This window comes from Strongylocentrotus purpuratus, unplaced genomic scaffold, assembly GCF_000002235.5.
Source record: "Strongylocentrotus purpuratus isolate Spur 01 unplaced genomic scaffold, Spur_5.0 spur5_scaffold_20, whole genome shotgun sequence".
Lineage (NCBI taxonomy): Eukaryota > Metazoa > Echinodermata > Echinoidea > Camarodonta > Strongylocentrotidae > Strongylocentrotus > Strongylocentrotus purpuratus.
Window position 1 is genome coordinate 42634795 of NW_022145606.1, and position 25712 is coordinate 42660506.

At 36.4% G+C, this 25712-nt stretch overlaps 1 protein-coding gene across 1 annotated transcript; it reads right to left on the reverse strand.

Annotated features, from left to right (window-relative positions):
- Positions 1–17882: 17882 nt before the first annotated feature.
- LOC115927456 (galactosylceramide sulfotransferase-like) lies at positions 17883–21063 on the reverse strand. The gene has a single exon (XM_030993387.1). It carries the CDS (start codon positions 21037–21039, stop codon positions 19840–19842), a length of 1200 nt encoding a protein of 399 aa, XP_030849247.1. The 5' UTR covers positions 21040–21063; the 3' UTR covers positions 17883–19839.
- Positions 21064–25712: the final 4649 nt, after the last annotated feature.

The window sequence follows — 25712 nt, forward strand, 5'->3', positions numbered from 1 at the left end:
CGGCTAGTCTCTAGAACAGGATGAATAGTAGTGCATGTAGTAGTAGTAGTAGGGGAAGTAAGTACACATAATAATAATCATACTGATTATAATAATGCTAATAATGATAATAATAAGACATGTATTATTAAGAATATTAGTAATAATAATATTATCAATAGTATTTATAGTACTATAGTAATAATGATAAAATTAGTAAGAATATTAGTAATTATACTAATATTAATCATAATAAATATAATAACGATAATAATACGAATACTGTTCACTCCGCAACAGTCATCAGCATCAATGCTACTCCTCCTAAAGACCCAGCACTAATTATTACCCCAGCAATAGCCAGGTACCCATCAACATGTGGGTGGCGAGTGGTAAATCTATACAACTACAACTACTACTACAACTTAAATCATCAGAGAGGTTTATATGATTTGTGATGTAACTTGAATTTAGGTCTTTCCTCACAAACCGTGGAAAGATATGGCATAGGTCTGAAGAAGCTTTCAGCAGAGCGAGTGAAAGCTTACCAAATGAGGTTATGTTTCCACTGATTGTGAAGAAACAAATATTAATAATCACACTACTAGGACAACAACAACAACATCAAATACTACTACTACTACTACTAATTGTATTTGTAGTGTTTAATTTATTTCATATTTCATTTTGTTTTCTTCTTCAGAAAGGGAAGTAGATCGCATTACACAAACTTCAAGAACCTGTCGGGTTACATCTAGTCATGTGGAGATTTCTCTGGAGCACTTTTCAAAAGGAATTGTGATCTTTAAAAATGCGAAAAAGAGAATGTCCTTCATGCCTTTTCTTCCGAAGATTATGCCACAGAGTAGGGAACTGATGCTGGAGTTTCGTATGGTCAACAAACCTCATGGAATACATTGGGTATGGCATAACTATCTGTCATATGAATAAAAACACACATTTTTCCTTTAATAAAAAAACATATTCATCAATATTTATCTGATGAGTATTGATGAATATATTTTTTTATTGCAATGCTCACTATTAAAGTCAATAGTCATACTTTGATATTATCGGTTTCGTTATTATTAACATGAAAGGCGTAAATTAAATCCGTGATGTTTGTCATGACTACAAATTCATTTTGAATACAAAAATGTATTCGAAAACTTCAAATGATCTTTAAAGATTAGTTTTTGCATGGCAGAATGTCAGATTTTCATTAACTTTGCGTTTTCTCCATGTGGGTAGTCCTTAAAAGACTGGTGAACTTGACAAGATTTTTAATGCGGAGAGAGTCTTGACATGGTTTACCCACCCTTTCCTGCACTCTATACACTATATAATACCTCTCTTCTAACAGTATCAAGGACTACCGAAAGAATATGCCCACCCTCCTTTCTATTCTATCCCCTTTGAAACACAACAGCCCTAGTAACGAATACCCAAATGGTAAAACCGCAAACTTATGGAATGGTTAAAGCCGATTCCACTTTGGGTGTGGTCAATGATAATTTCTTCTGGAAGTTCTTGTCATTACCTCTGTAAACTATTCTGAGCACTTTCACCCCCTCCTCCCCCAAACAATGTAATATTTGTATATTGTCAAGTCATAGTAAACATAGTTTTGTCATATTACCTTGTCACAGAGAGATGTTCATGAAATCGGAGAGAAGTATCAACCCGCTAAAGATGATGACGATACGATGAGCATTAAACATAAAGATATGGAAGTCACTTGCCAACTAAGTGATAATGTCACACTTAAAGAGGTGAGAGTAATTCCCCCCCCCTCCTCCGGCAACCTCGCCTTCCTCTTCCCGTTTGAGATGTTGTGGCTCTTCAGTTTATACTATTCTCAACTGTATCATCACCTCTAATATTTTATTATGTATTCTTTATATCTTATATTGAAAACAAATTAATAAAGTACCTAGTAAATTGAGCATTAAGACTGCTCTTGATACGAGAGACCGTCCATGTAATCTGGGAGAAACCAGCATTTCAAGAACCTCGACTTCATTTGAAGAATTAGTGCAATAGTTACTAAAGGTTAGATATTGAATTCACCGTGAGTCATGGAAAAACGTCCTGTGCCTTTGTCGGATAAATGAGGTTGCAAAATGGATCTTCAACCTGGGAGCACTTTAACATAAAACTATCCGGTAGTTTTTAACCCTAATAAGGCCGGGCTATTAGAGGTCTTAGTAGGGCCGGGGGGGCATTATGGCCCCCCTTAAGATCTCGGCCGCGAAGCGGCCGATCGCCGCGAAAATTTGCACGCATGTCAAGTGAAGTGTATAGAATAATATGACAATTTAAATTTTTGAAAAATTCACTCATTTGCATATTTATGGTAATTTATGCAAATAAAGTCATCAAACTCACATTTTTACCCATTAATCATATATTATTCATAATTAGGCATTTTTTTTTCACTACATATATTCATTAGACCATTCTGAATAATAATACGACAAACAAAATTGGAAGAGCCAGCTTATTCCTTATGTGATCCCTTGTTTTGATAATTTTTTATGTATTTCATTGTTTTTTAACTTATGTATTTCATTGGTTTTGTTGTTTTATTTCATTTCTTAATACAATTCAACTATTTTGACACCCAAATCAACCACCTTAACTTTAAACAAGACCCAATAACCCATGTTTGATCTGTTTTTAGGAAAAATGACTTTCCATATGTTTTTTACACAAATCATAAAAATGAGCGATTTTCGGGCTGACATGCAAAGACAAAAGGTCACGTGACCTTGTAACCGTAGGTCCGATTTTCAAAAAAATTATTTTAAAAGTTGCGCAAGACTCGAAAGAAAAAATTCAGTGAGTGGCGGGGCGCCATCCATATGCGTTCCCGAGCAATCAGAAAAATCGTGGAGGGGGGGGGGGGCATAATGACCCCCCGGCCTTATTAGGGTTAAACGATTTTCACATTGTAAACTTGCCCAACTAAACTCTGACCGTTACACAGTTTGTGGTTACCTGATACAATATAATTGATAACAAATAAGGGAGTAAAATGGAATATGTCCGGGGAAATAAGTTTTGAAACAGAGGTTTGGTAGCACAACAAATGCAGAAGAATAACCTTTTTGGCGAAGAATGCATAGAGGGACTAGCGTATTCGTATTAAAATATTGAAGGCTAAGTCCACTCCAAAAAATAATTTGCTTTCAATAGATGCGGAAAAACAAGAGAAACAGAGCAAAACAAATATGAGTAAAATCGGATCACTAATAAGAAAGTAATGATTTTGTTTTAAAGTATGAAACAACTATGGAACTTAGAAAATCACTACAAAAAATGCCAATGTGGTTTCAGTTTGTGACGTCATTGCGTGGCTATTTATCGATTGCTTTATATATTTTTTATCCCATTAATTTCCCTATTTATCCCCCAAAACTTGATTTCCCCATGGCTTTGCACAGGTTATATGTTTGTATCATATTGCTTGCGAACATGATCATGTATTTTATGTTTGGTATTTTTGTATATGTTTGTTTTTATCTGCCACAAGTTTTCGATCGTGATGATTATTATCTGTGTTAAGCCATTATGTATGGAAATTATTTCTGTCAAAGGGAAAACAACAACTGCTTGCATGACATTTTACGAAATCTGTTATTAACTTTGAAGAATTTATACTATTTTCTGAATATTGTATATTCATTAGCATTGATTTTTATATAAATTGCTTATCAATATTCACATTTTTCATGATTTAATTGAAAAAAATTACACAAAAAATATCAAAATAACTTGTATGCTGGTGTAAGGAAAAAAGATCTTTTGGGGGAAATTGGAAATTTATATTATCAATATAAAGAAAACAATTAATGGATAGTGAGGCAATGACGTCACTGACTCATGAAGGAGTTGCCAATTTGTCTAGTAACTTTCAAAGTAGTTCATGTCATTAAAAAGTCATAACTTTCTTATTGTATCCCCCCACAGTATGCCGGAGGGGTACCTTGAATTCAGTAGCGTTACGCCGCCGCTGCGTCCGCAGCGTCATATTTTTGGGTGCGCTCTAACTGCCTCATTCCAATTTCTTTCAAATTGTGTGTATCTTGGTATAATTTACAGACCTATTTTTTTGGTGATGCTGTCCACGGTGTGCCGTCTTTTATAGAGTAAAAGGCCATATTTTTGTGGATGGTTTGTACATTTTGATTGAAGGTGTATCTTGATATAATCTACAAGCACATAGATTTTGGTGTTTCAATCGGGTGCTCCGTCTATTATAGGGTCAATGGTCATATTTCGATAGATATTTTGTGTGCACTCTAGTGTGCAGTCTAACAGCACCATTTCTTGATAGAATTCTTTCAAATTGATTATGGAAATGTCTGTTGGTCAAACTTAAGCACCTACAGTTCTTGGTTGTGCTGCCACCAGTGTCCCATGTTCTATTGGGTCAAAAGTTCATTTCATGCAGGATAGCATAAATGTACTCTGCAAACCATATTTCTTGATGAATTTCTTTCAAATTTTTCATAGAGATGTATCTTGGTACCATATACACATCTTTACTTTTTGATAATGCTGCCATATCGTTGTTCCATCCTGTATAGGGTCAAAGGTCATTCGTCCCTATTGTGCACTTTTACTGCCACATTTTTTGAAGGATTTTTTTTTTGGTATGGACGTGTATCTTGATCAAATCTACACAACTTTAGTGTTTGGTGATGCTGCCACCTGTGTTCGTCTATTATAGGGTCAAGGTTATATTGCGGTGGGTGTCTAGTGTGCGGTCTGCAGGTCATATTTCATGACGGATTTCTTTCAAATTTTGTATGAAGATGTATCGTGGTACAATTTACACATCTACACTTTTACGCGTGTCTTAGTAAAATCTACACATCTTTAGTGTTTGGTGATGCTACCACCTGTGTTTCGTCTTTTATAGGGTCAAAGGTCATATTTTGGTGGCTGTCTTTTGTGCGTTCTAACTGCCTTGTTTCTTGACAGATTTCGTTCAAATTTTCTACAGAGAAGCATCGTACTCTAATCTACACACGTATTTTTTGGTGATGCTGCTCTTAGTATTGACAATAGTCAGAGCCCGGCAATCTCTAAGTCATCCTTTTGTTTCAGGGAAGGGAGAGAGAATCTTTGTCCGTTCTTCGAACATAAGAACGGAACAAGAATCGCTGCCACTGCCGGGGGATACATTTGCATTGCGCGGCAATGCATATTGCGATATTACTAGTTAATTATCCAATTTTGCTCATACTTGTTTTGATTGGTAAGTCTGTTTTTTCTGCTTCTATTGAAAGTAAGTTAATTTTGGAGTGGATTTGCCCTTTAAGAGAATAATTTCATGAAAAATTACCACATAGCACATTTTATGAAAGTCTTTCCATTTCTGATATCGTGCAGTATGGATATCGATCACTTTTACAAATGTGGAAAATTTCGTGGTTTCAAACAAACGTGCAAAAGTTTTCAGTTATGTGACCGTTCTAAAATTGAGTCCCAGCTAACTTAAAAGAATGTCAACATCTGGTAGAAGAAAAAGGCCTGGATCAAATTTGGCCTGCGATTAGTCTTCGGAGCCCGTATCCTGCCCGTATCCCCTTTTCCATGCGGCCTCTGTGCGGAGGCAGGAGGAGGCCGTGAGATTTTCGTATGGATTCACGGGCTCCGCAGCCTTTACAATTTTGTTTCGCGAGAAGTAAAACAAATTTGAAAAAAAAATCGTAAGCCCGTAGCCCGTATATATGTCGTAGGTGGCATTGCACAATCCCCGCACGGGCATCGCCCGGAGGCCTCGCACTAATTGTGCAGCAAACGTACGATTTTTCGGTGAACACGGCTGTACGGTAACCGCGCCTTCTCGGCGCGGAAGCTGCACGGGCTCCGTACGATTTCCGTGCGGAGGCTGCGAAGACTGCACGGCTACTGCATTCAAATTGCACGATTTCCGATCTCCGAGCAGCCTCCGTACGGATTTGCCCCGGCCTGCCCCCGATGGTCAATACAATAAATGGTACAATGCTCGTAGATGACGTAAACACAAACATCGTAGCCCGTAGCCTCCTACGATGTCTACGAAAAATCGTAGACTAATTTATCTAACGGCGCCCGGGGCAAATGTAATCCAGGCATTATTTACGGAAATGCCTTGATTCTTCGGTATCGGACCTTCCAGGCCGCTAATGTAGAGAGAAAGAATTAAGAGAGATTTTTAGAGTTCATTTTTTCTTTCTTTTATCCTCAAGCGAGGTTTTTATTTCCATAATAGTATAGTATTAATGACTGCTTTGAGAGAAATAGTTGTTTTTTTTCGCTCAAGGGAAGGTTAGAATTGTGCTATTGCCCGAGGCGTGCCGAGGGCAATAGCCCAATTGTAACCTTCCCGAGAGCGTATAAAAACAACTATTTCTCGAATATTAAAGCAGTCATTAATACTTTTATATGCCGAAAAAAGTATGACACCACCTTGGCCTTTTTCTAGTTTATCTGCACGATTGTTTTTTATGATTGTTTCTTTGAGAGTAGACTAGATCTAGATCAGTACTAGTCTAAGCAAGATATTTTTACAATTTTGGGGGTGGGCCGGCCCTGTGGGGAATATCAAGAAAAACCTGCGCTTTCATATGACACCTCACTTTATATTGAGTATCACCTTCAGGATCACGAGCAATATTAGTTTGAATCTCTGGTAATTAAAACATCGACCAATCTAGCATGATCGAATGCGCAATGGCCAATGGTAGGGATGTGTGTAATCTCTACGGGAAGGATCTGCATCTGTCCGTGACGTACAAATCACTACAATCACCAGCATCTGGTTGTCGCGTACTAGAATCTAGATCTAGTGCTACTGAAAAAATTATGGAAGATTTCACGTACCCTTTTTGGTGTTCTTGCTGTCAGCATGTCTCGCATTTGATCCTCATCCAGAAGTCAAAATCTTGGGAGCGTTTCTAATTCAGCCATTTTGGCCTAGTACAGTCGGTCGTCTGCGCTGGCGCAGCTACTAGGGAGTCGGGCTAACTCGCCCAGCGGGACATCTCGCCCCAGCGAGATATCCCGATATGATTTATCGATCGAGAGATACCAGTAGTCTGCTAATTAACGGCCAGGATGAAAGAATGTGAACAAATATCAGCCATATCGTCTAAAATGTACAATGAGCACAAACATATACACATTGGTATCTCTCGATCGATGAATCGTGTCTGGACATCTCGACCCAGTCTTTGATGCTGGGGCGAGATGTCCCGTGGGGCGAGTTAGCCCGGATTCGCTGCTAGTTTTATTACAAAATTCGCACACGTACGGTATCCTCGATCGCTCAGACCATTTTTTAACATGTAAACCTATGGGGTAACCATGGAGACTGAACTATTTTCCCAATAACCATGGTTACTGGGATTTAAGAACTATTTTAACCATGGTTACTGGGAATTTTACGGAAATAGTTGAAGTTTATGAATGCAATTTCGACCAATCAGATGGCTGGATTTCTTAAGTGAGGTAAATAATAATACATATGTACATGAATAACTCAAGGATTGAGTGAAACATATTTTTATTATATATTATATTAGTTTGATGAATAAATAAGCGGAAGAAGTAAATATGATAAGTTGTGATAAATTAAATTGACATTTTTAATTTTCCAAGCCTCAACTGTGATGTCTTTTTGATATACCGGTCTGGAGAGTGGCACGTACATGTTCAGTTAGAGTCCCTTTCCGATTTACCGTGGGTATAGTATTTCATATAGTTCTATCATCAAACGTTATTTATCAAATGAAACAAGTACCACCAATGCCCACATATGCGGGCAGGCGTGGATACAGGATTCCTTAGGGGGGGGGGCACTATTTTTTTGTTTGTCCCCCAAAAAATCGCAACGACTCAGCCAGCCGCTAAATAAGCGGGGGTGGGGAGGGGGGGGGGGGGGGATAAGAGGACCCTTTATTTTTTGTTTAGGTCAGCCAGCGGCATAAAATTAAAAAAAAAAAAAAAAAAAGAAAAAAAAAAGGGGGGGGTTTCAACCCCCCCCCCCCCCCCCCCCCCCCCCTGCGTACGTGCCTGCTCGTTTGCATACAGTCTTTAACGTTTTATTAAATCATTAGAGAAAGAAGACGATTCGTTGTACCGTTTTTTTTAACTTTTAATCCTCGTCTAAATTCATTCCCCCCCCCCTCCCGCGCAAAGCTCGGAAGCTTTTACGTTTTATTAAATCATTAGAGAAATAAGACGATTCGTTGTACCGTTCTCGACTCTTAATCCTCGTCTGAATTCAGTTACCCCACCTCCTGCGCAAAGCGCGGAAGCTTTGACATTTAATTTAATTATTAGGGAAACAAGACGATTCGCTGTACCGTTCACGAAAATAATCCTCGTCTGAATTCAGTTTTCCCCTCCCCCCTCCCGCGCGAAGCGCGGAAGCTTGTACGTTTCATTAAATCATTAGAGAAAGAATGCGATTCGTTGTACCGTTCTCGACTCTTAATCCTTGTCTAAATTCAGTTACCCCACCTCCTGCGCAAAGCGCGGAAGCTTTGACATTTAATTTAATTATTAGAGAAAAACAAGACGATTCATTGTACCGTTCACGAAAATAATCCTCGACTGAATTGAGTTTTCCCCTCCCCTTACGTTTCATTAAATCATGAGAGAAAGAAGACGATTCGTTGTACCGTTCTCGACTCTTAATCCTCGTCTGAATTCAGTCCCCCCCCCTCCATCCGCACGCGCGAAGCGCGGAAGCTTTTACGTTTCATTAAATCATTAGAGAAAGAAGACGATTCGTTATACCGTTCTCGACTCCTAATCCTTGTCTAATATCAGATGAACATGTTTTTATACTTTATTTGTGACACTTGCAGGACACTGATTGGCGTGAGGTCCAGCGGGTGGAGCCCCAATAAGATCAAGGTTTTTAGGCACTAAATTGCGGTCAGATGAGTATGAAGGGGCCTGCCCAAGGGCCCTTGCTTGGGTCCCGGGGGCAGAGCCCCCGAAAGCTCAGAGATTTTGGGCGTTTAATAACGGTCAGATGAGTAATTTTGTTGTGACACTCGTAGTTAACTATTTTTTCTTTCTTGCTCTCTTTCTTTCTATTTCTCTTTAAAATACTTTTCCAAAAAACGATTTGGGGGGGGGGGGGGGGCTGGAGGCTCCCGATCCCCGCCGTTCCGCGGGTCCTGACATATAGGCATCTCAAGAAGCATATTTCTTGCCTGGCTGTTAATTTACAAACGCATAAAAAAGTATAATTTACTAAAGAATGAGGAAAAATCTCGGAAAGCTCTCCTTTTTTTCATTTTCCTTCTTTCTCTCTTGTTTTTAGCGGGGCGGGGGAGGCAAGGGAATTTTGCCCCACCCCCACCCCGATCCACAACTTGTTGGCGGAAAATTTTGCAACTGATACCCCCTTCTTTCTATTTCCTCCCTTTACTATTTTTTTTTGATTGGGGGAGGGGGAGGCGAGGCTCTTTCGCCACCCCCCCGATCACTTCTTCCCCCTTTTCTTTTCTTCTTCCTCTTCTTTCTTTTCCTTTCTCTCCTCTTTCCCTTCTTTTCCTTCTCTCTGTCTCTCTGTCTCTCTCTTTTTTTCCACTTCTTTTTTTGTTTCCTTCTTTTTTCCCTTTTTTTCCCCCTTCTTTTTTTACTTTTTTTTTCCCAGGGGGGGGGGGGGGGCCAGGCCCCCACCCCCTGGATCCGCGCCTGTATGCGGGATCCAAATATTTACATGTAATATTTTGTTTTTAGACTTTAGTTATGTTTGTACCCGTTTATACCAAATTTGTGTCACAGCATAAAGTCCGCGAAACTAATTACCATTATTATAAAATATTGCATGCTCCGGCGTATAACAACAAGAAAATAAATGAGCGAACAAATTCAAATATGTAATGTAATAAAGAGCTATTTGGGTTTTTTCTCCGCCTGCAAGAGAGGCAAATATTTTTCCTGCTTGGTGTGGTGGCTCCGAATCTGTTTCCTAGACATGCACCTAGCTGTAACCCCAGCTGTCAATTATCTTTGATCCTACCCTCCATTGTACCAGTGCCTTGTTTATCATACGATAACGCTATCTTCACTTGTTCATCTTATGCAATATATGTGTTATCCCCTTCAAATACATTCAAATATTATTTCGAATCATCTTTTCCTGCGAATTGTTTTAATATAAATGCTTAATTATATCCAATGACAGAATATCGGAGCAAGCTTCACAAAGACAAATCATACTCTCTACTTCGAATTGGATTTAAGCGGAAGAGCAGATGACCTGCTGGTGAAGATGAAAGTAACACAATCAAAGCGTTCGATGGATATAAAGTTCAGAACACATTTCCTTGCTTCTCGTGGTGGGTTTTGAAATAATTTAACTTATTTGTTTTGTTTGATTATAGTAAAGGAGGATCTGAACTTCACTTTGACTATAAGCCGCAGCCGTAACCACATTAACAATGCTAAATTGGTATTTTGTATTTCATAAACGATGTATTGAGCAATGTATTGTAAAACAGAACCGTTTTAAATGAAAGTTGTCACTCGAGATGTTGTAATCTAATAACATTTGGTTATCATGATTACCTGCTAAAATGAAAAATAAAAAATTGTTCTGTGCCATCGACGGATGAGATAAAAACGGGAATATTGACTTCGGTTATATTTTTGTTTAATATATAGTAATTTATTTTCAACTGCAAATATAATTCAAGGAAGTTGATTTCGTTGTCATATTGATCGAATTTTAAACCAAGCTCCAACTTTTGTCAGATGTGGAAGATTCTTTGTCATGGACGAACATTAAGAGTGTCATGGGCAGAAACATGAACTCTGAAAACCCCTGGGAATTTCTTCTATAAGATAAAACCACGCATACTTGGTGCTTCGTACTTTTTTGCAATCTTTATTTTTTCTTATTATTCCCCCCTCCAATTTTAAGACAAAAGCTTGATTGAACAGTTAGGATTTTGCTTATATTAATCAATACAAATTTTTAAAATACAAACTTCATTTCACCAACATGAATTGTATGTTAATCTTTAGCATATTTAAAAAAAAATGTAATAATGACCATGATTTAATCAATAAACAAATTATTAGTTGTGTGATTGAATTGTAATTCAATTCATAATACAACATGATAAAACAGCCAATAACATGAAGATAATGAATAAATGTTTTTAACGAAGTGAACCCAATTTCGCACTCTTGCAATCAGGAATAACCGAGACATCACTGAGCGAAACAGTTTCCACATCCCCGGGACTGTCGCCATCTACATCAGTCGCCATTCCTTGTCAAGGTGCATCAGCAGCAGCCGGTGAATCTACTACTGCTACAGACAGGTTATAATTCCTTCTTAATCGCTTAACGGCAAAATAATGGCTTTTTGATCATTCTTGATCAAGATCTCATTGATGGAATATGCCAAAACCTAGCGAATAATATTTCTTCAATAAATGTTTATACATATAAACTATATGCCAGCATAGATCAAAAGTTTATTAACGAGAATTGTTTGCGTTCTGGTAAAACGGTTTGGCTATGTCTTTATCAACGCCTATATCATGACCCAATTCAGATTCGTATTGAAAAGTGTATATCCCCCTTAAAAAACATAAGGGGAATTAATCATATAATAAAAACAGATTTGTAAGAATTTGATGCCATAATACCATTTCCAGACGTATATTCAATGTATTTTTTGTTGTTGTTGACAAAACGACAATCTTGAATGTGTCAGAATACTCAGATCAATCGTCCAGATACCACCCACTTTGGCCTTAATTAGTTTACGTTCCTCTAACATATTTAAAAATTGATGCTTTCCATGGCATCTAAAATTTGGAGAAATTATCAGAGTTGCAGCGAGGAAGCATTTTATATGCTCAATGAATGGGGGATAGATGCTCCGAACGTGAGGAGGGGGGGGGGGGGTTCCATTCTTGTTGTAATTATCGGTAATCAAATATTCACATATTTGCTAATTGACAATTCTGCATTGTGTAAAATACATACTGTTTTGGCTGTATAGAGCATTGCTATTTTTGATTATGCGGGGCCCCTGTCGGCCAAAAATGTAAAAACTTGATATGCAACACTATAGGGGATGCGCCCCCCCCCCATCGACCCATTCAGGGTTAAGACATGAGAAGATGTATCTCACTCTTGCCATATTAATATTATTATCATTCCATGAGAGAAAGAAATCGATACAATATTGAGTTTAATAGTATAAATCCAAATTTACTGTTATTAATTTAGTTGAATTTGAAGGAAGTCATTGTCATCTATATTTTTAAAATACAGATAAAGGGTACTCAACTGTGGCAAATTTGATTAGAAATTGAATTCAATCTGTTTCAAAAATACTGGTATCTGATAACAATCGAAGTTTGGATTTGCTAATAGATTATTAGTTATTTTACACTACCTCGGAATGTCAAGAATGTGTTATAATAGTAACAGGGAGAGATATTATTTATTGATTATGATTTCATACAAATGAGTCACGATTGTAAGCTGCCCATGCGTCGGGCGAAATTAAATGTCTGTATTATTCGTCCACGTACTTCTACAATTAAGAGTACATAACAATATCTAAAGGCAATACAATATGTTTTTAAATTGCCCATCAGTTAATATTTTTCTCCCAAGTCTTTGCAATCGTGATATTTGAGCTAAGTAAATCTAAGCTAGGTTCGTAGCGTGGCAAGAATAAATAATAAATTGTAAAATTGGGGAAAATGTATAATGACACTAAATGCATTGAAACTAAGGATTAAAGGTAAAACACAGTGCCGTTACAAAATGTAGTTTTTATAATGTGACGATCTGTATTTCTTTACTCATATATATTTCATTTCTTGAAACAGGGACGTGAGTGACGCAATGCTAAATAAGTTGGCAAGCTACATTCCAAGCTACGCCTACAACGCGTTTAGCGAGAAGCTTGGAATCGTGCACACCCAGGCCAGGAACATTTTGAAAACGAATAATAGTAACTATGAGGAGGCAACGAGGGAATGCATGGCGAAATGGAAGAATAGATCTACCCGTAGCGTGGCTGACTTACATGATGTTCTGAGAGATGTTGAACTTGACGGTTTAATTGTTCACTGTAATTAACCACAATAAAAAGGTCAACAAACACATGCTATTGTGAACTCATATTTATCTATATACAGTGTTTATTTATACATTCAAGAGAATAGTATGTGTTTTATTTTTAATTAAATGATTGATTAACGGTCACCGTGGAGATTAAGTGGAGATGAATTGGTATGATCGTATTGGCTAAATTTCACACATTTTGGGGTTTTAATTTACTTTCAAAGCATTTGAAGGTTCTAAAAAGGCACTAGAAATGTCGTTTATAAGAATAAGAGTAATAACCATGCACGTTGCAGTCTGAAAACAGAACTCACCTATCCCTGTAATAAGTGTATTAGGAAGAAGGTTGGTGTTTTATATAGATTAAGACAGTGGCGCGATAGCTCAATCGGTAGAGCAGTGGTCTCGTAATCCGGTGACCCGGGTTCGAAACCAAGTCGAGGCGCTAGTGCCCTTTGGTAAGGCATTAATCCTCATTGTAAATTCGATTTATTTTATGTATGATGTGCAGCATATTGAAGTTCCCATTATTATTATTGTTAATTTATTCCTTGAACTAATTTGTGATCGTTTCCATACTGATGTACATGTATTTTTAATTTCTCTTTATTTCTTCGAACTTTGTAATCTTTGTTTGTTTCAGTCTCCCGACTGTTTTAACATGGAATTTTGACACAATAAACCGAAATGAATGAATTACCAGGTCCCTTGGAGAGGACCGAAATCCGTCTGATTGCTTACTTACAAGCATTTATGATTTCTTAGAAATCAGGTAAAAATAACCACCATCACATCACAGTTTGTGCCAAGGCATGTTTTATTGTTACTCTATAAAACGTTAATTCAACCGCATATGACCTACGGAATCGAGGTTTGGGTAATTATGAAATAAAAATGAAGTGTTTATTATTAAGCAAAAAGATGACACTAAGAGTTATAACGTTTAGTTCAATTAGGACTCATTCACAACCGATATTCCGGGAGCTAAAATGAATGAATGTGTATCAAATCCATAAACTATCTATTTGTGTTTTTATGTATCAATTATTAAATGATATATTGCCGCAGTCTCTAATTCAGTATTGCTGTTTCATAGAGCTATTTCATAGAACTATGAGACTAGACAAAGAGAAAGTAAGAAGTTAAGTGTGCCTAAAGTAAGGACAACGCAAGGTAATTTTTCACTTTCATTCAGAGGCACACGCTATTGGAATGATCTACCCCTATCTGTACGGGAGAAAGCATCAGTGTCTTGCTTTCGTAGAACTCTAATATCGCAAATGTTGATAGAATAATTGTTTTTAGCTTTAAACCAAGGTTCTTTCCTTTATGTAAATATTATGTTATATAATTTTGTATCTTTTATTTAGTGTAAAATACCAAAGATTTGTATTTAATCACAGAACATATATGTTTTTAGCCTATACGTAGAATAGCTTGTAGTATAAGTATGTATTCAATACTTATTCATATGTATTCATTACATGCTCATTCCTTGCTGTGCCTGTGATACTTGTGTCTGTTAGTGGTACCAGACACGATTAGCATTAAATGCTATTTTCTGGTCCCTTTTATCCTTTCAATGTTAAACATTCACATTTGATTGTTATAGTGATGTACTCAGACTCAGGTATACACATCATACTGGTAAATGTCCAATGCATGTATACGATATTAAACTGAGATTCGAGTATTGTACATAAGTCTGCACATCCATTGCATATAAATATGTCATATAATATCGTACTGAGATTGGAGTTTTGTGCAAAAGTCTGCACGTTATAATGTAACTTCAGGAAGCCGTGTAAGGCGACATTATCTCAAAATATGCAAATTGAGTAATTACGATTTTGAATTATAAGGTTCTGGGCATCTCGCAGGCCACTTGAAATTATAATTTGAAGTAGTCTTCGATGGGAAAAAAGGGGGTGATTTTTCGTCCTACCCTAGTACCCCGACGATTCTTCCATGTTGTATCGTCGGTTCAACATGGCGACGAGAAAGTACGCATGCGCGGTAGCGGCGCAGCAAATATGAATGCGTGCGTACTTTCTCTTCGCCATGTTGAATCGACGATACAACATGGAAGAATCGTCGGGGGTAGGACGAAAAATCACCCCCGTTTCCCCATCGAAGATTCGTTTGAATATGCAGCCTCTGAAGCTCCGGCGTCGGAGCTTCCTGGAGTTAATTATAATGGTGAGTTTCCTTTGCATGCATTTATACATGAATGTCCATTTGATATATATATATATGCCATATAATATTATACTGAGATTGGAGTTTTGTGCACAAGTCTCGGATATTAAATGGTGAATTACATTTGCATGCATGTATATATTATGTATGATATCATAGTGAGATTGGAGTGTTGTGCATAAATCTGTAGATTACAATGGTTAAAAACCTTTGCATACATGTATATATTTTATATCATATCATACTGAGATTTGATGTTTGTAAATATCTCTGCACATTATAATAGTGAATGGCCATTGCAAATAAATTTCTAATGAAATCATATCTGTGTCGAACTATGATTTATGTACATAAGTCTGCACATTGTAATGGTGAATGGCCAATGGTTATGTAGAGCCAATTCATTGCTTTGTAACGATTTACATTCACCTAAAATGTAATTACATTTTAATAATATAGTTAGGAGAATTAAGGTATCGATCAGATCAGTTTCTCCCAATTGTTATCGTTAATAACGGTCTGTTTTCACTCAAACTTTCAGATTATCTTTAATTGTACATTTAGCATTGAAGTCACTATACCTTAGCAACATTTTCTCTCATCTTTACAATGTTAGAAAGTCCCTTTAAATAGTGAATTACCTTCGAATACATGTATATATTATGTATGATATCATACTGAGATTGGAGTGTTGTGCATATTAAAGTCTGCACATAATAATGGTTAATTGCCTTTTGCATTCATGTATATATTATGTATCATATCATACTGAGATTAGAGTTTTTTACAAGTCTGTAAATTATAATGGTTAATAACCTTTGCAAACATGTATATATTTTTATATGATATTATACTGATAGTTGATGTTTGTACATAACTCTGCACAGTCTAATGGTGAATGGCCATTACAAATAAATATCTTATGAAATCATATCTCAATGTCGAATAATGATTTATGTCTGCAAAATAATAATATAATAAGTGTTCGTATAGAATAATAATAAACTCATCAGTAAAAGTTAGTTCACAAAATATCTTCCATTTTTATTATGAAGATCGAGACGATTTTTTGAAAGCAATTATATGTTGCATATTTCTAAATGTTTTAGAGCTCGTTGAAAAGAAGGAAATAATGGAATATCGTTTTGCATTTTACAAGTGAATATAACATATTTTGCAAAAATGATAACTGTATCGACGAAATAGAAATTATTGGTTAATAAAAGATTTTGTATGCTCTGTTTGTTTAACCATACAAATATACTCTTTCTAGAGAGATCATACTTTTTCACAATTTACAAATACATGAGCTATTTTGTCTGTTCAGGATTTTTTAGACAGAGTACATTCACTTTGAGTAAGTTCTTATACCTATCAGATAAAAAAATCTGTGTGATGCAATTTTTCTATGAATAAGTTTAAATTGAAAATTTCTCATTTTATTATCTACGGATGACCTATACAGTAACGTAAAGCGGGATTTCCAAATTAGTGAATCGTTTAAATTATTTTGTACATCCGTTTGGCATTTATCCTGTTGATTTGTTTCAGACATATTTGCTGAAAATTTGTTTAAGAAAATATTGTACGAAAATGTTGATACCTTTTTAGGTTTACGGAATTCGTTCAATAAAGTAACTTTCTTTTTTCAAAATGTCCCTTTTTCAGAATACTTTTCAAACTGCTAGGTAATGCGGAAAGAACTGAATATTATAATATAAATGAACCCGACAGAAAAATAATTTTGGCTTTGGATTTGATCAAAAGACATAAATGAACCATCAATGTGCACAATATCCTTAACATATATCATATCATAATTAATCATTTTAGAAGTAAATCCTTCAATAGTCACTCGATTTGGATGACTGTCAATTGGCAATACAGAAACCAAGAAGAATTAATAAGTAATATCAAGATGAATCTTTCTTAGTTGAACCTTTAACGCATTTCTATTCATGCCTTGATCTTTCCCTTCCACTTTATGTTTCCCCTATTTCATTATATCAGTTTGTTGATTGTGTATATATATATATTTTGTAATTAAACTCTATACGCAATGTTGTTAAAATGATAAAAAGTAATAAAGTGCCTCGTATGAGGAAAAGAGAGGAAAAATAATTAAAACGTCTAATATTGAGAGGTTTTCCACCAACCAGTATATAAGAATTAAGGCAAAGTGGCTGGGGAAGAATTTCCTTAAATTGAACTGGGTTGTAGTACTTGTATTGAATCCATACAATCAATATATCATTCCAGAAAGGATCTGCGTATTTATTGAACACTAAATGATCAGAGCGGAGATTGCCGCAAAAAAAAATCACCTCCCATATGTCTCAGGGAATGTGCACAAAACGTTGTCCATTTACTTTTGTTTTTTCATCAAAGTATCTACTTATCCAAGTAACTCTCATTTCAAGGTTAAAAGATAACAGATGGGGCATTTTAAGGCCTCCTTCCTTATATTTAATGTAAAGCAAAGAGCGTTTAATTTTGTCCTTCTTATTACTCCTCACAAATTAAATAGAACAGAATAGAATTAAAGAATGATAAAGGGGGATCAGGAAGAATACAAAGTACATAAATCAATGTTGGTATAACTAGATATTTAATATTGGTCACCTATCCATACAAGGTTAAAGTCCTACGATTCCATATATTCAACGTTGTCTTAATTTCCTTAAATTTGTATTTGAAATTATGATCATGAAAACTCAAATTACCATTCAAAGTAATTTTAATACCTACGTAATGTAAAACATTCTGAAGGCCAAACAAATGGAATGTATTGACACATCGGCATAGTAACTTTACAATTTCCCAGTCTAATCATATAACATTTTTTCAAAATTAATTTTCAAACCAGAGGCTCCTCTGAAGTCATTCAAGACTTTAACACATCTACGAATATTCGATTCATCAGGTTCAAGTAAAATAACCGTGGCATCTGCATATTGACTAATATTTACCTCCCCATTTAATATCTTCATTTTGTCTCACGAAAAAGCCAAGTACTTCAACTGCAATAATAAAAAGATATAGAGACAAAGGACATCCCTGTCTCACACCACGCTTTATCTCAAATTAATCTGACGGAACCCATTAATAATAACTCGTCCTTTTATATTTGTATACAGTAATTTTACCCACGTAATAAAATACTGGTCAATTCCAAAAACATGAAGAGTATCGTATGTTCTCTCCAATAAAACGTCCTTTAATAAAAACCATATTGGTCATAACCCTAAAACCTTTCTCATTCGCGATTAGAGAACTGTTGATAAAATGTTATAACCACTGTTTAGAAGTGATATTGGTCGCCAATTGTTGAGAAGTAACAAATCTCTACCTTTTTGGCAACAAAGTAATAATACATGCTCGCATAGATAAAAGAAGAATGTTATCAAGCAAAGAGGAATTGTAAACGGAACATAACAAGTCTATGATATCATCATACCAGAAAGTTTTACAAAACTCTATAAAGTCCATCAAATCCCGGTGACTTGTCATTTTTAAAAGTTGTCATAGTTTTATAGCACTCTTTTCCTGAAATTAGATCACCTAAAGAAAAATCGTCGTCATTGATATCCAGGTTAGGTAAAACAATTTGTTTTAAACAATTCACATGGATAATCTTGTTTATCACTAGATGCATATATGTTAAGGTAAAACAACCTTTCTTCCTCGAAAATACCTTTAAAATATGTAATAGGTACATTTGCCGTTTGAAGCCTGGAAATACATTTTTGCTCAACAATTCCTTTTTTCTAAATTAAAAAAAAATATTTGGTACAACGTTCACCTTCTGAAACTCATTTAGCTTTAGTTCTAACAATACTACCACGAACAATTTCTTAATGTAAATATTCATATTCTCTTTTCTTGTCTCATGAATCACCACGTAAACTTTCATTATTCCAATTTGCTTCATTGTTGGTTAACCTATTGATATCTTTCTCTAACTCTTCTGATCGCATTCTGCGTTCCTTTTTCTTTCTTTTGGAAATTTCGATAAACTTACAAAGAACTCTAAATTTCATGAATTCCCGTATTTGACTATAGCTCGAACTTGCATTTTTAGTCATAACTATTTTAATTTCATCTGTTAGTGAGTCAACAACATCTGCATCTGCCAATAATGCAGTGTTGAGTTTTCAAAATCCTGGACCTCTCTATATAACATATTTTAATAGAATTGAAGACTTATCCGATCTATTTAAGCCTCTGTTAAAGTCTCACCTTTTTCAAACGTAATTTCGTACCATTCTTTATACAATACAATGTATTATACAAGTACATGCAGTTTCCAGTTTGGATATTCATCATGCCATTATGTAATTTCTTCTGTACTCACTTCTTGATTTTCTTCTATTTCCATAGCGCTTAGAGACTTAATTTGCGCTATATAAAAACTGAGTTTTATTATCATTATTATTATTAATCCTTTTCAGGGAACATTTTTCTACGATGACATTCGTACAAACTGAGGTAAAAGAATGAGAAAGCTCATAAACCATTTTTCATCTTTACAACAAATCAACCTTCTCTTCAAATAACTTTGCTCCTCTTCACACCACAGAGGGCGCCAAGCCGTTGTCTTGCCATGATCATTTTCGTAGTCTCGTAGTTCTCACTCACCAGTCGTTTACAGAAAACCGAGTTGTTCGAGGTCACGTGACCGACGCGAAGCATCTTCTGTCCTTTACGCGCAGCCTCGTTATCTTCTATCCCGCACTCGGCAGAATAGTCCCTCATCAAATCTCTGAACGTCCGCAAATCTCTCTCGAAACTGGCTCCTTGATCGGCAATCTTTTGCCAGAGCGTCCGATTAAAGTGATTGTAAAGCAAGATATCAGCGCTATTCCATTCTCGTATCTTCTCTCGTTGTTCTTCTGTTATATTTGAATGTGTTACACGCGCATTCTTCTTCACGTATATTATGTCTCTGAAACTCCAATTCATTAGATTTTTTAGAAGAATGAGAGACTCGTCGAAGTATTCTGTTATAACAACTAAGTGTAGGTGCAAATCCAGCTGCTTAATGATGTCGTTAACGGTGTCTTCGTAGTCATGAATGGCGCCATCTTCGGTGAATTCAAACAGCTGCCCGTTTCTTGAATAGTACTTTGCATGACCACCTTTGGCGGTATTCCAGTAGAATTTAGGGTTGCTCAAAAAGGTTGCGATGTTCGCAACGCTTGTATTCCCGCGCCCGTCTTTACTGATATGCATTGAACGCGCGGCGCCGAAAAACGAGAACGCACTTTCCCACTGCGCGCTCGGTTCGCGAAGGATCGATACAAATTTGCAATCGGATTTCATGAATCGTTTCAGCTGAACGAGATTGGGAAGAAGTCTTAAGTGTGCGGTCATCATGCTGTAGTTCTTGTAATGCTTGTAGTCGCCCGTAGCAACGCAAAGTGGAGGAAGGAAGCTACGAGGTTTCTTTTGAGCCAGCTTTGATAACCGGAAGTGACCATGCACCTTATCACCTTTGTTGAATAGAAAAGATAAACGATTCCTGTAACCGAATCGGTTGAGTATCGATGCCATAGTCGTCCCACCGGTCTTGTGAGTTTTAATGAAGACCAGGCTTGTTGCCGGTTTTGGGAGTTGTTTCCGTGATACTGATTGCGCTGATTCCACATCAAGTCCTGCCTGAATGGTCTGTACTACGGTGAAGCCATTTTGTTGGGTGAAGTAGACACACATCAAAACGGCAACGATCCCAAGGATCAAGGGTAGCATCTCTTTCTATAAAATGCACAAACCAAAAAACAACGGAGATAATGAAAAGAGAAAGTGGGGCCATGGCAGTTTACGAAATGAAATACATTGACAATACACCCCTTCACGGTTAAGGCCACCATTTTAATTTGCAAATAAACATTGCGTCATCAATGTTGTCAGACGCGCATGTATTGTTGCGTCGCTGCCTGCGCTGCGCGCTCACATCATATCGATACATGCCCTTTGAATGATGCATGAAATAAAAATTACTCACAATATTTACTCGTAGAAAACAAAAGGGCGCTCTCTTGAAACCGTGAAAGGGTGTATTGGCGCTCCATAAATCAGTGTTATAGTGTTAAACATATTTGATTATAATTAGTAACATAACAAATAAATTGATGGTACTGAATTCCTTTTTGGGGGCCATACTGAATTAGCGTAAAACAAACATGAAAAAATAAAAAATGAGTGGCTTGTGATAACACTTCTTCAAAAATCAACATGTTATATATGAAGAGTTTCATTCCAAAAGGAGCTAAATCCATGTTTGTAATTCTGGAGAAAAAGGTCATTGTTTACCAGATTTTGTACAGGCGTCTATGGAAAAGTGATATTAGAAGTTGCATTTTTTTCATAATTGCTCCAAAAATTTAAGTAAATAATTTTGTTCAAAGACGGGTACTAAAGTGAATAATGTTCTGATATCAATAACTCTTTTTTCATCAAAAGTGGAATTAGCTCCTTTTGGAATTAAGCTCTTCATATATAGATATATATATAAATATAATATATGTATGAGTGCGTGTGTTTGGCGTGTGTGTGTGTGTTTATGTGCGTGCGTGTGTGCGTGTGCGTGTGTAGGTATGGTGACCGAATTATAATTAATTATTTTTTTTATTTGTGGGGGCCCTATTTATAAGCAATTTGCTCATTTGTGGTCCTGACCATGTATTTGCTTTGTATTTTGTATGTGTTATGCATTCTATTTTTATTGTATGTTTTGCTTTTTCATGTAGGCCTATATATTGGTTTAATGAATTCAATTCAGATTCAATTCAGATTCAATTCAGATTCAATTCAATTCAGACATTCAAGTATCTTACTGCTAATTGATGCTCGACCACATCACGTTGTAACATGTCCCTAGTAGGATCAAAGTGCGGAAATTTCGTTCATAGTACGACAATTCCGTTCGTAGTACGTTTGAGCCCATTTAGCAACATTTTCCAGAACGCAGTGAGGACTAGTTTGGTGTAATGAGGGCTTAAAGAGAAAATGTAGTGCTGGGGAGAGTTGAGAAATAATTTGTGAAGTGTGGTAGAACATCAGAGAAAAAAGGTCCCTGAAAAGCATGGCTCTTCAAATGCCTTCATATTCTAAATATGATAATAGCTTAAAAATGAGGCCTCTTTTTTATTCCACATGTTTGTGTATAGTCCTTTATACATCTTTCTGTGTACAAACAATAATAACTTCCTGTCAAATATCTGTTGTAAATACCTACGTATCAGGACAATTACCCCCTGGACAATCACCCTCCGAAAAAGTCCCCCCACCCCTGAAAATAACCGCCTAGGAAAATTACCCCCCCCCAGGACAACCGAGGACAATGAGCCCCCCCCCCCCCCCCCCCAAAAAAAAAAAAAAAAAAAAAAAAAGAAGAAGAAATTTCCCCCTGTTCTTTACAGGGTCCACCGTGATAATTAGTTGTTCTTAATGAAAGCAGAATTTGGTTTCAGGGGGTAATTGTCCTCGGGGGGGGGGGGGTGTTGTCCTCGGGGGTAATTTTCCGGGGGTAATTGTCCCGCTGGTAATTGGCCGGGGGGGGGGGGGTGATTGCCCAGGGGGTAAATGTCCTATAGAACCTTATACATATAATAACGAACTTAGTATTTCATAAAAGATTATAATACATTTAAAGTATTATCCGAACTTGTCTAGTAGAAACAGTGGAGGAGACCGCAATTATAAGCGACGGTTGAGTATAGGTAGGCGGCCTCAACATAATGATGTTCATACGGCCTTTGTGTATGAGTTTGTGAGTATATTGTGTGTGTCTATATAGGGGGTTCGGAGACTGAACCCCCGGCACCCCCACATACAAACAAACACACCCCAAGCTATTTACATTACCATTACTTATTCATTTTAATAATTAAATTTATTATCACTGGCATTACGAACTCTGACATAATTAAGAGATAGGTTAAATGTATATTGATAAACAATCTCTACTGTTAACTGGTAGAACTTGTAAGGAAAGCTATGTGAGTGTATTCGGCTTCATGTGGGATGCCACTATCTCTACCCTCTATCTGTCCCTCTCTCTTAACGAGACGTGTGCAAATGTAGCTGCGGAACGGTACCGGGAAGGCGGCAATTATTCTCATTGGTTCGTTTCTTGAACTTGAGGAATTCTCATTTGCATACAATACAATTTTAACACGTAACAGTCGGTTGTACAGTAAATATATCACAGAGAGCACAACAATACAAAATGCACGTTCTTGCACACGTCACCCAGAAAATTGAAAAATCCTTTTACCCATCCAGAGGAGGAGAAATTTTCCACTCAAAAGAACAAGGCAATATTATCTTTTCCCCAAATATTATCTACATCGCCAGGTTGCAAGAACCTCTGCATTGTACACCTCACTAAATCCAAAGACGAATCAAGGCCGAGGTAGGGTAATGTTGATGTTTTAGACATTCGAATGATACACTTGTATCTTGTATGCCTCCACATCGAACTATTCTACCTTGTAGACATGAAGCAGAAACTTGAACAACTGTAAAACGCACTGGAATATCCAATTATATCACATGAACTGTGCTTTTAAACCATCTTTGGCAAATCTTTTGAATCGCAACTGAAATTTTTCACGACACTTCACTTCAAAAATAACGACGACCCTCAACCACAAGTCCCGTATAAATTCACCTCGCAGGATATTTAGGAGAGCCGCAAGATCCAGGATACCAGATATCTAAGATAGATACCAAGATACCAAGACATGTAGGTTCGCATTGCTCTTCATCATCGGATAACAACCATTAAAAGGTAAGCATGTTATATTCATACTGATGGAGAAAGAGAGAGAGAGAGAGAAATACAAAGAAGGAAAAGGAGATATATATATATATATATAGAGAGAGAGAGAGAGAGAGAGAGAGAGAGAAAGATGCATACACATAATAGAGAGAAGAAGAGAGAAAGAGACAGAGAAAGAGAGAGAGGAGAGGGGAAAATGGAATTAACTAAAGGGTAAATTATGGATTTCTACTGACTCCTAGACAGAGGGTGTATATGATAACACGGTACATAACTAAATAAATCATAGAAATAAAGAATTAACAAAGTTTAAAAGGGATTAAAAAATCAAAAAAAAAAAAAATCGTGGGGATATTTTTTCTGTAGTTTGATGTTTATAAAGGATTAAATTCTTCAGTTCAGTGAGGTATCGTGGGCTCAGCCATTAGTGTGGGGGCGGGGGGGGGGGGGGGGGGGGGGAGGTGGAACCAGTCTTTATTATACTTGATTAGCGTGTTATTTTTCAACCCTTTTTTTGTCACAGCATCCATTTAGGAGTCCAAATGCCTCGCCTCACCAAAATCCAAATATTATGGATAGCATATCTTGTTAAAGGTTCTCGTAAAAAGTAAAGGCCGACCTTAGTAATGCATACGTTTTAAATTGACAGTTTGAGTGATGAAATAATTTGAAATGGTCCAGCATAACGTCGCATTACCCATACATCCAATATGAAGTGTCCATAAGTCTAGGGATTACATTATAAAATATTAAGCTCCTAAATTCAGTCAAGTTTCAGCAATCTGCTTCTCTGTCTTTAAAAACAAATATATCGTAGAATTATTGTCTATCAAGGTTGAATTTGCCTTTTGAAAATGGTGTCAATAAGCAATTTGTTAAATTGAATGAAGAAAACAAAATATATATAAAGAAAGAGAAGAAAATATAATTCGAAAATGAATAAAGGTCAATTCAATTTCATTTCATCATTAGTTTATATCAAACATTAACGTTTTAATAGTGCTAAACCTGTTAGGTGTCAAGAAGGGTTGAGGGTTCGATTCCCAGCCCGGCACTCACGTCTTTTGGCAAGATATTAATCCAAATTAGCCACTCTTCATCAAGTTGTTAAATGTGTACCTGGCAGGATCCATTCCTTGAAATGCCATGTGCGCTGATGACGGCTGACGCTGCCCGGCGGCTGCCAGAGCTATAAGCTAGGCTATTAGTATTCAAAGCATCTTTGTACGTTATATCATAATGTGATATACTATGCAAGATCGGTGTATTATTATTATCATTATTAAATTGAACCCATTAAATATTAAAGTCAAATATTCTTCATGATTTCATACTGTAGACAATGGCTTCATAAACGAATTCGTTTGGTACCTTTTAAAGTGAAGAAGATTTGGATTTGACGTGCGAGTCATTTTCTTTTGAGCTGGGGGAATAATTTAATTGCAGAGCCCTAAGGAAGAACAGTGAACATACTGATGAGACTACCCCGGGTAAACAAAACATAATGTTATTATTATTATTTATTTATATTTCGTATTATTATTATTCTTTTGGAAAGAGTCATTAATTTGGGGCCAATATGTAGTTTAGCTATTGACATATACGCTTATAATGATTCTCTAAACATCGATGAATG